The 16,500-nt window shown below is 40.5% G+C and overlaps 1 protein-coding gene across 2 annotated transcripts in view; it reads right to left on the minus strand.

Annotated features, from left to right (window-relative positions):
• RBMS1 (RNA binding motif single stranded interacting protein 1) overlaps positions 1-16,500 on the minus strand; it is a 141,216-nt gene that overhangs the window by 57,396 nt on the left and 67,320 nt on the right. For both annotated transcript variants that reach the window (XM_082001648.1, XM_082001647.1), the window contains exon 2: positions 3,345-3,520. In XM_082001648.1, the coding sequence (XP_081857774.1) occupies positions 3,345-3,520 (176 nt within the window). The remainder of the gene's footprint in view (positions 1-3,344; positions 3,521-16,500) is intronic.

Here is a 16,500-nt window from a genome sequence, read left to right on the forward strand (position 1 = left end):
TGCTGGTTGACTGAATATGAGCCGGCAGTGTGCCCAGGTGGCCAAGGCCAACAGCATCCTGGCCTGTATCAGAAATAGTGTGGCCAGCAGGAGTAGGGAAGTGACTGTCCCCCTGTACTCAGCACTGGTGAGGCTGCACCTTGAATACTGTGTTCAGTTTTGGGCCCCTCACTACAAGACAGACACTGAGATGCTGGAGTACGTCCAAAGAATAGCAACGAAACCGGTGAAGGGTCTAGAGCACAAGTCTTATGAGGAGTGGCTGAGGGAACTGGGGTTGTTTAGCCTGGAGAAAAGGAGGCTCAGGAGAGACCTCTACAACAGGGGGTTGTAGTGAGGTGAGTGTCGTTCTCTTCTCCCAAGTAAGATGCAATAGGACAAGAGGAAACGGTTTCAAGTTGCACCAGGGCAGGTTTAGATTGGATATTAGGAAACATTTCTTCACCAAAAGGGTTGTCAAGCACTGGAACAGCAACCCTGAAAAACCAGCACTTAATGGCAGAGGTTTGCCCAGTATAGCAGAGCTCACGCAATGGTACTACGTGGTTTGGGAAAAGAAACTGCACAGTGGAGTCGGGCAGAGAGGACAGTTGCAAAAATCGTTCCGAGTCGCACAGTCTGAGGTCATGCGGCTTCCTGCAGGCTTCCCCAAACTGTACTCATAGGCTCCTTACACGAATTTTTCCTTTCCTCTGCTCTTGTCCTTCTATTAGCCGATTTCTCCTGTCTAGCCTCCAACATAAAATATAGTAGTATCTGTGGGCCACTGCATCAATTGCTTTGCTTACCCTTACATACCTGATGGAAAGCTCTTATGGCCAGGACTGACTCACATGGTGTCCCCCCAACACTCCAGGCTCTGGTTCTGGGTTGGCTGTTATGACATCTTTGCAACAAACATAATACCTACCTTATTCTTCCCCACACTTCTGCCTCCAGCACAATTGATATGAAGAAATTTGTTTTCCCAACACAGAACTGGAGTAGCAGGCTCAAGTTTGAATGAACTATTCAGAAAAGTGGCAGCTTCATTTCCCACGCAAAAGCCAATAATACTTTCTGAAAATAGCTGTACTCCGAGGTAAGCCTTCACAACAGAATTATAATATGCCCTTTTCATCTTGGAAAAGAGAAGAAGTCTTCACCTAATACAGCACTAGAAAGAGCCAAGCAGATGAAAGTGGAGAGCAGATTTGTAGAGACATATATGGGCAAACTGCACTCTTGGCAGGAAAGTAGTTATCCACAAAACTGGTGAACATTTGCAAACTGTGCTCGTAAATACTGCGCAGCTGTGCTACAACAGGAAAGTAAGCCCAACACTTCTGTACTTTGATAAGAGGTTTCTCTAGTGATTCACTAAAAATAATTAATCAAAATAAAAACATGGCCATAATTAGCACTTCTAGCTGTTGTGAGCAAGTACTAATGCAAACATATTGACTAAAGCAAATAAAAGTCACTGTATAACCAGACCCACACACAAGAACTCTGTAGATCCTTCTACCTTGTATTCAGAGGGATTATATTGAAAGCAGTATTGTCATTTCTGTCTTACTGCAGCATCAAGTTAGTTGCTGAGGGGTTGTGTTGGCAGAGAAGCCTAAGGCTCTTAATTACCCAGATTTTTGAAAGATGTTCCAAGCCTAAAATTTCTGGACATCTCACTTGGTTCCTCAGCAGAAACGGAGAATTTTGAGACAGGGCCTCCTTTCCTCTCAAGTAAGACATTTAGTTCAAAGAGAAATACCTCACAGGAAGAAATGCTGCAACCTTCCAAGTCTGTAAATTCATGTCGGAATTGATTTAATAACTTCATGGCTACAGTTCTTGCCTTTCCTTTATTTGCAAAATTCATGCTGTTCCAACTACAATTACATATTGAACAGCGACAACAACAAAATCGGAATCTTTGGCTATCCAAGAGGAAAAGGACCAGTTACAGCAAAGTATTGAACATATTTTTTCTAGGATGTTCGTGCACCGGTGACATCTAAGACTCTGCAAACCAAAATATCTTGAGAAAGAGATTAAGGAGCTATAGTAACGACTGCACAAATAGTAGTTACTGGGCGGCTCCAGTGCAAAATAACCTCACAACTCTGTCCTAACATAACATGAGTGCGCAGGCCAAGCTTTCTTCATCAGTTCATGAGACAAAAATGGGAAGGAAGAAATCTACTTCTGTAAAACATACATTTGCAACTAAAATGCAAGTGAAATGAGGTCACTGTCACGTAGGAAGCTGTAAAAATGTGTAATTTACCAATGAGTCTTTTCACAGATTGATAATCTGTTCTCTTTTCTGTAAAACACATGGATTTCATTCGCTGTTGGGAAAATAACCAAATGGAAATTTTTTTTCTTTAAAGTTGTTTTTGTTATAATACCAAAATGACTGCTATGTGATGACTATCCTGAAAGTCCAAGTTTTGCTTAAAAAAAAGAAATAAAAATAGTTCTCTATAAATTAGGTATCAATTTTTTTGCAATATTCAAAAGCAAAGGTGCCTCATGTAAGCTGGGATCCAAGACTTACAGGTGTTCCTAGCTATTTTGCTAACTTGTGTTGTTATCTTGGGCACTAAGGATTTTAAAAATTCAGTAAAACATTTAAGAAAGGTGATTTTAAGCAGTGTATAAACAACATAATTGCACAGTGTCTTGACATCTGACACACATTTGAAAGTAACTAAAAGGCTGCTGTACAGATTAAAAAACCAACCCAGAAACTCATACAAGCAAAAAAATCTCACATCAACAACACTGCCTGAAAACCTCCTGCTACGCCAAATCTACCCGGAACTGCAGCCACTAGAGAGGATTCTTACATGGATCAACTATTTCTAATGATAAATATAATTGTGCAGTAATGCACAGCCAGCATAAATTAGTCTGAAACTAGGATAAGCATTCAAATGCACACTGTAATTTACAGTGATGCAGAACAATTACTTGAGGAGTTTGTATCGACGGATTATCTGAGTAGTGACCAGAGAAGACCCTCTGTTGCAGGTTCTTAATAACAAGCTTCACATTCAGGTGTTAGTTTTCATTTATCTGTTATTTCAACAGCATCAGGCAGTAGCATGGGTGATCGTTGTTTTTATTACAGCAACGGGTTGCTTCTGTTCACCATTACATTCCAACTTTCTCTGCTTCTCCAAACGCATTCTTTTCCTTCTGATTGCCAGGGAAGTTGAAACTTGCCATCGAACTACAGTGTGAGGATTTTTATTTATGAATCTGTTTTTCTTCCCTCATAACCCAAACACTCATTTTGTATACCTACTATAAGATTCTAAGGTATGACATTATAATTTACATTTAAGCATAGTACTTACGGTTGGCATAACTTTACCAGGTCCTGATCAGTGGTGTTTGGAGGCAGTGCTCTGATGTAGAGGTTTGTTTTACTTAATTGATCCCATCCTGAGTTGCTGCTGCTACTACTGTTGTTATTACTGCTGGTGGTGCTGGGACTAGGAGGAGCCATTGGGTGGGCTGGTACAATGGACTGCTGCAAAGGAAAAAGCGCATTAGGGGAAACTATAGACAGCAATCACAGCATGCACGTTAGCTCAGTCTGCAGTAGCCTGTTTACCATTTGGAGCGCTGTGTTAAATCTGTATGTAATTACTCGTGTATTTTAAATACATCTGCTTTCACGCCACATTTGGGACAGGATTCACAGGTGCATTCTAATATACCCAACCACCATCTGAAGCACATTCAATGCATGACACAGGCCCAAATTATATATAACCTCTGCTGAATACTATTCATAGGATTTTATCACTCTTCATTGTGGCATCTGATGTGAAAATTAAATAAGAGGTATTGTTCCTCCAGCTTCCAACAGGTCTAAACTAAGTTTAGATCACTATGACTATTTCACATGTCATAAATGAATTATTGTGGCAGAGACGAAGACTATGTTGCTTCCTTAACCTATCCAGAAATAGAAAAATAATTAGAAGCCTCTTTTGTATCTTCTGGCTTTTAGTACTTCACACAATACTATTATTTTTTAAAGATAGAGAGGGGGCACAGACAGCTTAAGGACAAGTCTTTAAATTACTTGTGTGCCTTGGCAGAACTTTCATACTGCCACTGATCTCAGTATTTGGGGATTACTTCAACAGTGTCAAGAAAAAGATTCTGTATAATGGCAAAAACCCCAAGTTTCAAAAGGATATATGCACATAAGCACTTCAACCTAGTCCTTAAGTTACCTAATGCTATTGCTTTTAAAATCAGACCCTAGTGGAACATAAAAATGTCCTAGAGAAAATCTGTAGTAGAGCAGTCAATGCTTTGCATTAACAGCAGGACAGCAGGACACTGTACAGAAAGTATTATGAACAGGTCTGTGGTGTTGTAAGGGAGGAATACTTTAATGAATTGTACTAGAGAACTGAAGCTGCCAGTAAAAGACTTGTGACAAGGTTTTCACTAACAAAAAGAAGTGGCTGCATGCAGCCCCTTTCCAGCCTCCACGGCTCAAGAAGCTCATAGCAAAGAACCACCCTGTGAACTGCAGAGGAAAGGCACGGGCAAGGGGGACGACACAAAAGAAAAACCAACCCACAAAGTGGAATATAAAGTGAGATGTCAGTGTAGACTCCGTTCTTCCCGCCCCGGTGCCACCCTCTTCTTTGGACTAGTACAAAGAGTTGTGCAGCCACAGCTTGAATCAAAAAAATTATCTTGCCTGATCTGGTTCACCACATGTGGTTTTGTGCTACGCAAAAGCTTTGGCTGTCACAAGGCAGGGAACAGGAATGTGTAGGCAGAGAGGAGGGGATTACAGTTTACCTCTGTTTAAAGCATCCATGAAACTACAGCCTTAATACACAAGAAAAGTGAAACTGTTTTGGAGATAACCTCGGGAAATTGGAATGAAATTCTGGGTGGGAGAAACATACCAAGGCGTGCCTTCTATCAGATACCTCATGATTAATTATGTGCTGCTTTTTTGTGTTTCCCTAGGAAAGTTTTGAAATCTTTCAGTTTGGCATATTGCAAAGTTTATTATGCAGCAATAATAGCCTGGAACAGCAAACTGCAACACTCGCTATAAAATCAACATTGATATGTAGATACATAGTTGTTGCCTAATTGAATTGAACTGAAAATAAAATTAAATTTTCCTGATCATTTAAAATTTCAAAACTCTATATCGATACTTCATTGCCATAGGCCTGGGGTTTTGTTTGTTTGTTTTAAAATAAAGAGTTTTAGAAACATCAAATATCTTCCAAAAGATTTATACTCAGTTAAAGCACTGATCTAGAATTTCTTCCAGGCATGATTTAAAATAGGAAAAAGATTAAACCCTCCCTCCAAGTTTGTAATGGAAACATTGACGGATTTCAGCTACAGCAGCACAAGTCGGGCTGTCAGATCATTCTACTTCCAGTAACGCCACACAATTATTTTTAGGGTTACAAGCAATGCAGAATGACAGAGCAACTAGTTTCAAAACATTTTCATAACAAACTGAACAAACTTAGTCTGGCATAGTGCTACTCTCCTCTTCAAAAAGCCTTCAGCAGAGTTCTCAAAATGCACGCAGCGATCCAACGCACAACCGCTCTGTTCAAGGTTTCGAAATGCGCCCTCCCCTCACGCATGCACGTACAGCTGCCATAAAACTCAACGTACACGTACCAGTCATCACCTTAACTGGTAATTACTATCAGAGACTAAGAGCCTCTATTCCGTTTTTCAGTATCTTTGGTTTTGTTTTGCTTTTTACTTCATTTTAAAATCAGAGTCACTCTTTCCGCTCTGTCCCTCATCGACAACTACTTGTAAAAACTAAATGATAGAGGTCCCGCTTGTCCAAAGGGGCTTTCTTTTTCCAGTGAGAGCTGCCGCAGAAGGCTCAGCGGCGGTGCGGAGCCTGGCCGCTGTAGCTGTGCTGGCAGAGCCTCCTACGCTGACAGCGCATGCCAAGAGAAGAGTTTTTCTGCTGGCGTCGTTGCATCACCTCCCCAAACTACATAAGCTGGGCTGATAAAAGTTCTCTTCTGCCGGCACAGCCGCATCCACGCCTGGGGTTCTGCCAATGCGGCGATGTCAGCAAGGATGTATGACTTTTTTCCACACCCCTGGCTGATACAGTGCTCCCTGGCAAGACGTTCTGCAGTGGAGACCTGGCCAAAGTTTGGGGCTGTTTGTTTAGAAACAGCTTTCACGAACATTAACTGAAAGCTTTTTATAAAACCTGAAAGCAGTTTTGAAAAGTTTTGTTTTACAAACTGTAGTCTCTGCTGCAAATTCATATCAGAAGCTGTTCTGAAGATTTTATCATACGGACTTCACAACAGTTTGCAACAGTGTAACAATACATAAAACCACATTAATTTTTCTTCATTGTATCTTAAGTTAAAACACTGAACACTAGTAGAGGAGGAACAAATCCAAGTAACAGACCACTTGTGACAATATTTCTGTTCACAAGAAACATAATTTTCATATTGGTTCGGCATTTCCTCCTTAGTCTTCACCCCGCAAAGGTAATTAGCGATCATTCTTTCCCCACAGCAGTTTCCTTCCTGTCACCTTCAACAAACATCTAAGCAAAAAAGGCCATTGAGAGAATTATCATCCTATATGCTGTATGATCACCCCACCCTGTTCTGGAGCTCCCCACACCCTCGCGTGATCTCCGAGGGACCTTCCCTCCAGCCCTCCCCAGCAGTGGCAAAACCACAGGTACCCATTAGGAAAAGGAAAAGTTCAGTGATGGAACAGGCCCCGTGGAGTCCCTTAAACCGAGGAAAACTGCCTGTCTGTGTTTTCTGCTCAATATCAAACCCAAATGGGAATAATCACAAGTACTGAAAAACAACTGGAGAATACACTCATCTTTATATGAGCCATTCCTGTCTTTCTTATAAACCACTCTATGCTTGAGGACTGGAAATGAGTCAGAGCAGGATTTTGCCTGCCAAGGAGAAGAATCTCTTTGCTGTCAACAGGAAAAAAATACACAAATAAACACCCAACCAAAACAAAACGGAACAACCCTGAGAAATTCCTTTGACCTGGGAATTGAGAGATACTGTTCCTTGCTGCCTTCAGACTACGAAAGTCCAAGGAAACTCCAACAAGCAGAAGATAACGTGGATAACAACTGTCCCAAAACACAGCATGATTATTATGGTAGCAATCCATTTAAGTCTCTAACTTTGTGTTATAAAAGCATGTCTACGAAGTTATGTAACATGCTAGCATTTATTACGAGCTCCTTCACTCAGCTAAAATTCCTGATGGGAAAAATACCGTGACTTTTAACAACAGAGTTCTCACACATCTACTCTAAACTCAAACCATAAATTACAGCATACATTAAGTACCTGATTTAGCCTGAACTGCTACTTGGATCATCTCAGTTTCAAAATCTTGTCACTGGTGTTTGCCTAGCTTTGTTCAGGCAATTAAGCTTCAAGTACCTGCTTACCCTGCCTGACTTTGCCTAACCTCCCTGGTTTCACTAAACAGCATTTGAAACAGCACTTTCAGTAACTGGCATTGATAAAAATTACCATACATTTTTGTGTATGTGTGCAACAATGATAAAAAGTATTAAGTTACGTAAATCTAGAAAAATTCTGGATTGAATTGGGGGTTGATTTTTTATCTATTTCTTAATCTACTTAACACAGAGCTTTACATGTACAAAGAAAGTGAGGGCTCAGGAATATAGAAGATGCCACATCTAGTGAAGCAGACACTGCCACACTTAGTGCACAACTTCGGAAATAGGAGGTTGCTTGGAATAAAATCATGTCCCAAACAGAAAGCCCTTCAAATGTTTAACAGAAATTACTGTTCACTGCTGAAGACAGTTGCTTTATCCCCTTCCATTAGATAAGGAAACATTAAACCTTGATCACTTAGTCTAAGCCTGCAAACTGACGGCTGTAGGGGAGATGCCATTTTGAGTCTCCTGCACTACTCTGTTTCATGGTTTCCATCATCATGTCTGAAATGTTATGGCAAGCAAAACTGAATTTCTGAAGGCCTCTCCAAGTCCAATTCTCAGTGGACATGAGTCAACCAGTAGAAATAGAAAGATGTGCCGCTGCTGTATTCACATCTCCTGCCTTAGGGTAGGTTCTCCGACTGTTGTTCTTCAGTCTGTCAGCACTTGCCACAGGAAGATTCAACAAGTCATCTGCTTTCTAAGCATTTTCAGGATGATACCAGCATAAAGTGCAGAGAGCATCTCAGAAGCTGGGTCCTCCCAGACTCCCATTTAAAATCCCCTCAGGAGGGAAAAACCCTGCCCCCTTTGCCTCCTTTAAACCACCAACCTTAACTTTGCTTTGCACGGGTAAGGAACATGGTCTCACAGTGATGCTGCAAGAATCAATAGGACTATTCCAGCAAGGGCTGGTTTACTGCATGAGGCTGAAACCACAGATGTTGTGTCTCATGATCATACCGAGCTATTTGCACACCCAGGATCCAAGCCTATTCCATCTTCCTTTAGATAGTGAAGAGGGGTGTTGGTTCTCCAGCCACATGGAGCAGAAACAACTAGGTGCTGGGAAGAGGCAGGACCCCGTGGGTGGAAGCTGGCATCAAGCAGAGACTCTTCCTGTTATGAAATACCACAAACAGCCCAGGAGCACCTGGAGATCCAGCCCTGGGTTTCTCCCAAAAAGCCGTCTAAATCTTCCATACCTTGGCATGGAAGAACTATGCCCAAAATACTACAGCTGTCATTAGAAGAATAATGGACTGCAATAAACAGGTTGAAAATCAAGTACTCAAAAAAAAAAAAAAAGTCACACCAAACTGTAAAAAAAAAAAAAAAAAAGACCCTAAGATTTGATTTTATTCTTTAAGACATAACTTTTAGGAGGAGCTTTGCAAGATTAAAAGAGGGTTGTACCCTTTTTCTCACCTATATGTTGTAGCCAAGTCCTATGAAAACTATTTTTCTAAATATAGATGACAGTTGTCCTCACACTAGAAGGAAATAAAAGGAAACAAAAATGTAGATGGATATCATCACATATCTATGAAAGTAAAAAGTAAAGTTATTTTCACTTTGACTTTTTTTAATTAATATTGTCTGTCTTCTCCAGTCTATTGTGTTTTAACTAACTTGAACCATCTTACCAACAAGAATGAGAAACATTTCTGGCAAAATCCAGGAAAGCAGTCAATACAGCTTTTTTCTGAGCCATTTAAGAAGCCCTTCCTTGAAATACAGAAATGGAGGAGTAAGTAGGTGCTTTTCTCAGCTTCCTTCTAAAAAGATCTTCATGGAGAGTGGCTCATCAGCAATGAAACAAGACAAAGTCTAGTATAAACCTTTAGTCACAGCTCAGATGCTCCTAACAATTTCACCCTTAAGACTATTCTGATGATAACCCAAGCTCTCTCCCCACTCACGGCTGATTTGCTTCCTTTTCCTCAGGATGGTGATAATACAAACCAACCTTCACAGTAACACTTGTACTAACAACAGAAAGTACAGAAGTAAACCATTCCAGCTTGTTACAAAATACCACATTCCCATGTTTTTACAGGAGATGGAATATATATTATTTAAATTATACATATTAAAGCTTAATGCAACAGCAATCTTCTGCTATTAATGAAACAAAGCTCCAAATCTATGTATTTCCTTTTTATGAAGACACTTGAAAAAGTGAGAGCATAATCCTGGCCACACTGAAGCATATGACAAAATCCATGCTGATGCTACCAAACAGTTTTTCTTCCAATAATAGTGGTTTTTTATCATTATTATTACTACTACTACTACTAGAAAAAAGATCTCTGACTTTGAGATGGCTGGAGAGGTTGCAACAAGAGAGCAAACAATGGATGCAGAAAGCTCCTCCTGGTTCAGATAGCTCTTCCAAAGCATCAGTGATAATGAAAAAGCCTCAAAGTTCCCAGGAGCTCATCTATTCCATTGACTTCATCCTCTGTCAGGGATTTTTAAATGCTCCACTGACTGACTCCCCTAGTCCAGAGACAAATAAAAGGTGCTGAACACATGAAACTAGCCACATCACAGCACAAAAAGTATCACAAAGGAGAAAGACTGGAGTGCTGAACTAGGCTACGTCCTGTTCCTTTACAGATGCTTTCAACCCTTCTCCTTTCTACTTGCTCATCATGAATCAGAGCATCCCCTTCCTTCCGTTTTATACCTGGACTCCCTGGACAATCCTCTGAAACAATACATTGGTACCATGCCCTAGCCATCACAGAATTATAGACACATCTAAAGCAAAATATTTGAGGTTTAGTTTCTGAAATTTGAACAGGCTGCAGCAATCCAACAGCTAGTCTATGCTAAAAGAGTATAAAAAATAAAGTCAAGACGCTGAGGTACCTGAAGAAAGAGAGTCTGGTACTAAGATCTATCAGACTAAAAAGCATGTACATGTTTTTGTGGTTAGCCCGTCATTGAGCAACAGACACATAAGAATTCACTGCCAACTTCCTTCTTGACTCTAGTAAATACGCAGACCTGTTTATTTCCTTCAGTGAAACCAGCCAAGGCTTTTGCTCAGGATTGAGAGAGAAAATGGTACTGAATCCCTAGACTATGTTGAAGTTTTTGTTCCAGCTTGAGGATTCAAATTACAATTAGAAGAAAATGCATCCATTTTCAGAGAGGCTTAACTCACATACAAATGAGCTTATGCAAGCCTCTGAAAGGTAGTAAGTCCAGCACATGACACTGAATACAAATAATAATTCCTCCCTTGCATTACATATCTGTTAGTACATGTTAATAGCAGGGTATAATATCTTACAGTGTTCTCCACAACAGGAAACAGCCAAGATACCACTGGTAGGAGAAATGCTTCAACTGAAACAGCAATTAACTTACAAACTCCTGTGTCATGCAGTAGATAAGACTAGACCAGGGATGGTCACGTCAGAGTTGGCAAATCACATACAGCCCATGAGCACTTCAGTGGCAGCTCAGAAGACAGTACTTACAGACTCCAAGTCAAAAAAGATCCCATAAGCTTTTCATGTCTCGGGTTGTGTGATGGGAGTGGGGCCACACTGCTAGCAGAAAGTTCCCACAAAGTGGCGTGGGCCATATTTCCAGTGGAGTCCATGAAATGCCAGCAACAAGCACATGGAAGGCTCCTTAGATCATTGAAGGCAGCAGCTACGAGGTTTAAGGGGAAAACTGCAGAAATGTAGCATTTGCATATGCCATTCAGACAGATGGCTGTATCAGTGCTCACGGTGTTAAGGGGTTCAGAGATCCCTAAACTAGAAGGTCATAGTGGTCCCTTCTCACTGTATATAGGACTCTGTTTAAGCATTCATTAAAAAGGACACTCCTACTCACTATCACCATTTAAAAACTTTTCAGGTTTCAGCCCAAAACAGATGAAAAATCAAAGTAAAGAACAAGTATTTAGGCAATTGTTCTACGTCATGAAAGTTGTCAAATTCCCAGGACATGAAAAAGCCATCCAGCCAAACTGCAGCTGACACATACAGAATTCCCATAAATAGTTTCACTTCTCTGTCAGCCATCAAATGTATTGCTTTTTTTTTTTTTTTTTCCTAATGGGAAGAGGAAGACCCAAGGAATTTCACAGCAGTCAGCCCAACTTCAATTCCCAGAAATATTCCAGAACAAGTTATTGAACAATTAGCTTACAAGAACCTAGAAGATAACAAAATGACAAAAAAACACCAGACAGAATAGATCTGTCAAAGACAGATCACATCAAAACAATCTCATTTTCTTCACTACCAGTGTAACCAGTTTAGTGGATAAGACAGAAGCAGTAAATATATAGAGATCTTGACTGAGACTTCTGACACCGTCTCACATGATATTTTCAACAGCAAAATATGGAAATATTGCCTAGATCAGCAGTTCTCTTCCTAAGGCACTCAGCAGCAGAAAGCGAGGTGAGGACTGGAGTGGAGCACAAGCTGATCAACTCATTAGCTTCTCAGTGCACTGTCATGGGAGGGGAGGAAGCAGAGCAAAAGGCGCAACGAAAGGCATCATCGATCCTATCGCTTCTTCCTCCTCCCCAATCCTCAAATTCGTGGTAATTCTGAACCTTTTTTTTTTTTTAACCACTGCTTAGTAAGTGAAGTTACCCTAAAGACGACTGAAGGCCAGAAAGTGCATTAATATCTCAAAGTAGAAAATACTGCTCTGATTAGAATACAAAAGTTCCTATCTTTTTTTTTTAGAAAGAAAAATTTAAAACAGATGTCTCCCATAATAAAAAATGCAAATGAAAAATGGCAATTTTTCTTTCTTATTCGTGGAATCTGGAAACAAGTGTACCAAGGTCTGAAAATAAATAATAGGTATTATCCTCTTACTGCATTTACAGCGTAATGGGAAAAAGTAACATACCAAAAGCAGCACCACCAGGTGGGACTTAAATGTATGGAAAAATGAGAGACCTGGATTTATTTTTTGGCTGCCTTGTAGGAAAATAATGGACAGCAGGTAACCATTTCTCTAAGTGAATCCTGCAAAACTAAGCTCTGACAGTAAGACTTTCCCACATCATACTTTCCTGCAGTTACTTCTGTTCAGAGGACAGAGTCTTCCATTAGAAGAATGCAGAACTCCAGTTCAACTGCTGTTTTGTTCACCTTTTTTGTCGTTACCTGCTGTGAACTTTTACCTCCAGTGCCAACAAATGGGGCCACAGACAACATTCAATGTGGTTGAAAAACTGTTTTCAAGTACTTCTATTTATGATATGTTAAAATGCATATTTCTATGGGTATAGGTAATTAAGTTTTTTATTTCTTAAAGTAGTAAATATGCAGTATTCATGAGGCCATCCTCTTTTCTTAACAATTAAGGATGCCATCCATCATTGTATTTTGGTGCTTAGTGAAGCTAAGTCTATATATCTCAAAGCTGCTGTTGATGAGTCTAAGTACCATGTTAAAAAATAGCACAGTACAGACATGTAGATATTCACTTTGATTTATCTGGAGAACTGCTGGAATATCTGTATTACAAAGACTGGCAGTACAGTTAAAAAAAAAGCATGTTTGGTCGATCTTTAGTTCTTTAAAATAATAGAGAAGGAAATGTTTTCTTTTGAAAAGTTAAAAACTGCAGAAAAATTTCTGAAGTATTATTTACTGTTCTTTCCTACTGTATGTCGTGATTTAGCCCCAGCACTATACCAGCTATCGGGAAGAAAAAACAACTCCATCCCAGCTGAAACCAGGACGGTATATTAAATTTCAGATTTCTGATAAGGTTTTGCAAGTACTGTCTCTCACTTTTAAAATGTCACAGGTTTCATGAAGCACATAGGAGAATTCTGCAGTTTATTTCAGGGTTTTTTTTATTATTTTTATAGTGTTTCTTTTTAAATTTTTGTTAGTATTTTCCAAACTCTTGTTTTTTCCTCCCAAATGACAAATTTATCATTTTGCTCATCTGGCTATCCTATCCACCCTCCCTCCATACACAGCAATTATAGGATAGAAACGGCACCACACTGAAGATGCATGTCAAAAGAAGCATCTGCTTTTTTGGCAAACTCCACACTGTTGGTGGCATTGGAATTATTGCTATACTGTTTGTCACAGGGTTAGACCACAGATGGCTCTTTTGGCTGACATGGGATCCGCTATGTCATTTTCTGTTTATTCAAGTTAAAAAATAAATTGAAGAACTTGTGCCCGACCATGTATGAGGGAGTCAATTCCTAACAAAATCCCTTTGTCTAAGATTGCTGGGTCCTTACGGGCAATATCTACGCCCAGCACAGCATTGTTACTGTGCATCCCCCTATTCTATTTTAAAGAGGAGAAAGCAGGTTCTTTTTGGCAAGGCCACCTTTCTGTTACGCCCAGTGCAGTATATCCCAGCCGATTCCTGCCTCTCCTGCTGCATTCTTTGACAACGTAGATGGGACAGCACAGGCAGCTGGCTCTGGCCCTTCCTCCTACATTCCTAAATCTTAATCTTCCTCCGACAGACTACGCCCATTTCACTGCAGCCAGCATCTCCAGCTGGAGGAATGGTGGCATGTCAGAAGAAAACCTGCAGAAGAAGCAGCCAGTTTTGTAAGACATCATCATCAAGACTGAATCAGGATGATCCCGTGAACAGGCTCTTTTGAGCTGCACAATTTATGCTTTAAAGTACAGGCTAGTTTAAATATTTTATCCTTCCTACTCAGTTTGCAAATGTTTTTCCTTTTCTAATCGTCTAATGCATTTCTGTCTCTCCAGGCCTAACTATTGTGGAGATATCAGCAAAGAACAAGCCAGTGTAGATATACGGCACAAGTACAACACCGAGGTTATTGTAACACTGATACCAAGAAGGTCCAATTCTCTTGCTCAGCAGCCTGTTATGTGCCTATGCCAAGTCACAGTTAAACCAACTTAAGTGAGAATGGTAGCGGCTTACATCACTTTCCACAGGAACGAATGACTCCTCCAGGAGCTGGACAACAGGAAACCATACTCCACTTCCTAGTTACTCCACTGCAAGTATTTCCATAGTCCTTTACAGTATTTGCCATAGAAGTGAGGTCAGCATCATCTGTGCTGGGACGAAAGTTCCTTTCACCTTCCTGTTACTCACTTAAGAAATTTCAAAAAGTGCCCCTGTGGTTCCTATATTCTGCAATATGATAAAATGCAGCAGATACAATTCATTATAATCAACACATTGGAATAGGACATACACAACATTGCTGGTAAAGTATTAAAGCAAGTCTCAGGTATAACTAGGAAAGCACATACCTAAGTCAAGAAACACTAACACTGCAGATTAAATACCTTCAGCATTTCATATCCCACTGCTTTCTATATGCTGCAGTCACGTAAAAGGGAAGCCTAAGATACTTTTACAATTATTTCAGTGCAGGCTGAAGTGGCTATCAACTAGATTTCAGCAGAAATGGAACTAAGAGTTTGTGCTAAATACGTCACGGTATTTTGACATTCAAGGAGCCCATGGCTGAGACCACATTGCTGCAAGCGGCATATGTATATACACGCATACACACACACATGCATATACATATGGTCTGACACTGAACTTGCAATTCGTTATGGCAGGGCGGCCACACCTCCATAAATGTGATTTTCCCCTATGGCAAACACACCAAACCGAAAGAGCCAAGTATTATTAAATTAGCAATGTAGCTGTTTTTAGAACAAGAGCAAGATCAGTAGCAACTTCTTAAATCATCAGACTCATTACGTAAGGAGTTGTCAGTTCTCTGCACTTGCACATACCCACCTAGTTCCACTCTCACCCAGTGGTTCTGCATTCACTTACACAAGCTGAAAATCTGTCCAAGAGTTTTATACGTTTCAACATTGTATAAAACTGACAGACCAGAAGACACAAGCGTATAATGCTGGCAACACTTTTCAAAATAGGGCTTTTCTGCAGAGTACCAATGAGCACAATCTGCTTGGTTTGCATGCTGCAACACACACACCAGTTTTCTTTGGATTTTAAAGAAAGCATGCGTAGCATGTACGAGACTGCAAATGAAATTCCCAAAGTCTTCTAAATGACTCTCGAGACTCTACACGGCTTCCTAAAATAAAATGTAGAAGCTCAAATCCCATTAGAGAAGACCTGGAGTTGAACTTCATTGCTTTTAAAACGTTAGCCTCTTGCATCGCTTCCCATTCCGGAGGGGTGTTGCAAGCCCCATGCAAACCTCGGTGGAGGCGTCCGGCTGCACTGCCTGCGGCGTGGGTGTGACGTGGCAGTAGCACTTACCAAAGATTTTCATTAACGCAACTATATCAGTGCAGTTACGTGCATGCTAACAACTCTAGGACAGACAAGCTGTTAGTCGTATTCTCACGGAAGATGATGAATATTGCAATGCTTTAAGTATGCTTTATATCCAGCAAAAGTGGCTTAAAGCAAGAACTGAGAAAGAGCTGTGCACAGGAAGACCTGACACTAGCATCAATGACAACTGTTCCCTAGATTTTTGGGGCCACTGGATACCAGTCAACTTTTGACGTTTCTCAGGGATGATATCTTGCACTGTTACACAGCCATACTAAAGCCTCCCACATCCAACCATTTTGGCCAAATGTTCACTACAGCATATTCAGCATAAGTGGCATAAAAGGTCCGTTTTCTACAGATGTATGGCATAACATGCAGTCACACACAGGATACCATCTGCTCTTCAGGAAAAAAGGAGGAGTGGCTGTCGTGCCCAGAACGATTTGCACAACCTCTCCTATGTAGCACATGGACATTTACTCATGCACAGACACCACAGAACAAATTACAATCAGTTTAGCATGATAAAAGTAGCTATGTTTAACTCCTGGGAAACACAGAAGAACAGCTCATCCGGCCGATGAACAGTTTAGACAGATACCAAACAACACTTATCCTGCTGCTGCTGTTACTACAGAAAATGCTGCTAAGATGGTACAGACAACTTAAGATGGCCCCAGCTGATCAGGAAACAGTAGCAGCAGAAAATGTAGTTCAAC

Source organism: Phaethon aethereus (assembly GCF_964289735.1).
Source record: "Phaethon aethereus genome assembly, chromosome: 6".
NCBI lineage: Eukaryota > Metazoa > Chordata > Aves > Phaethontiformes > Phaethontidae > Phaethon > Phaethon aethereus.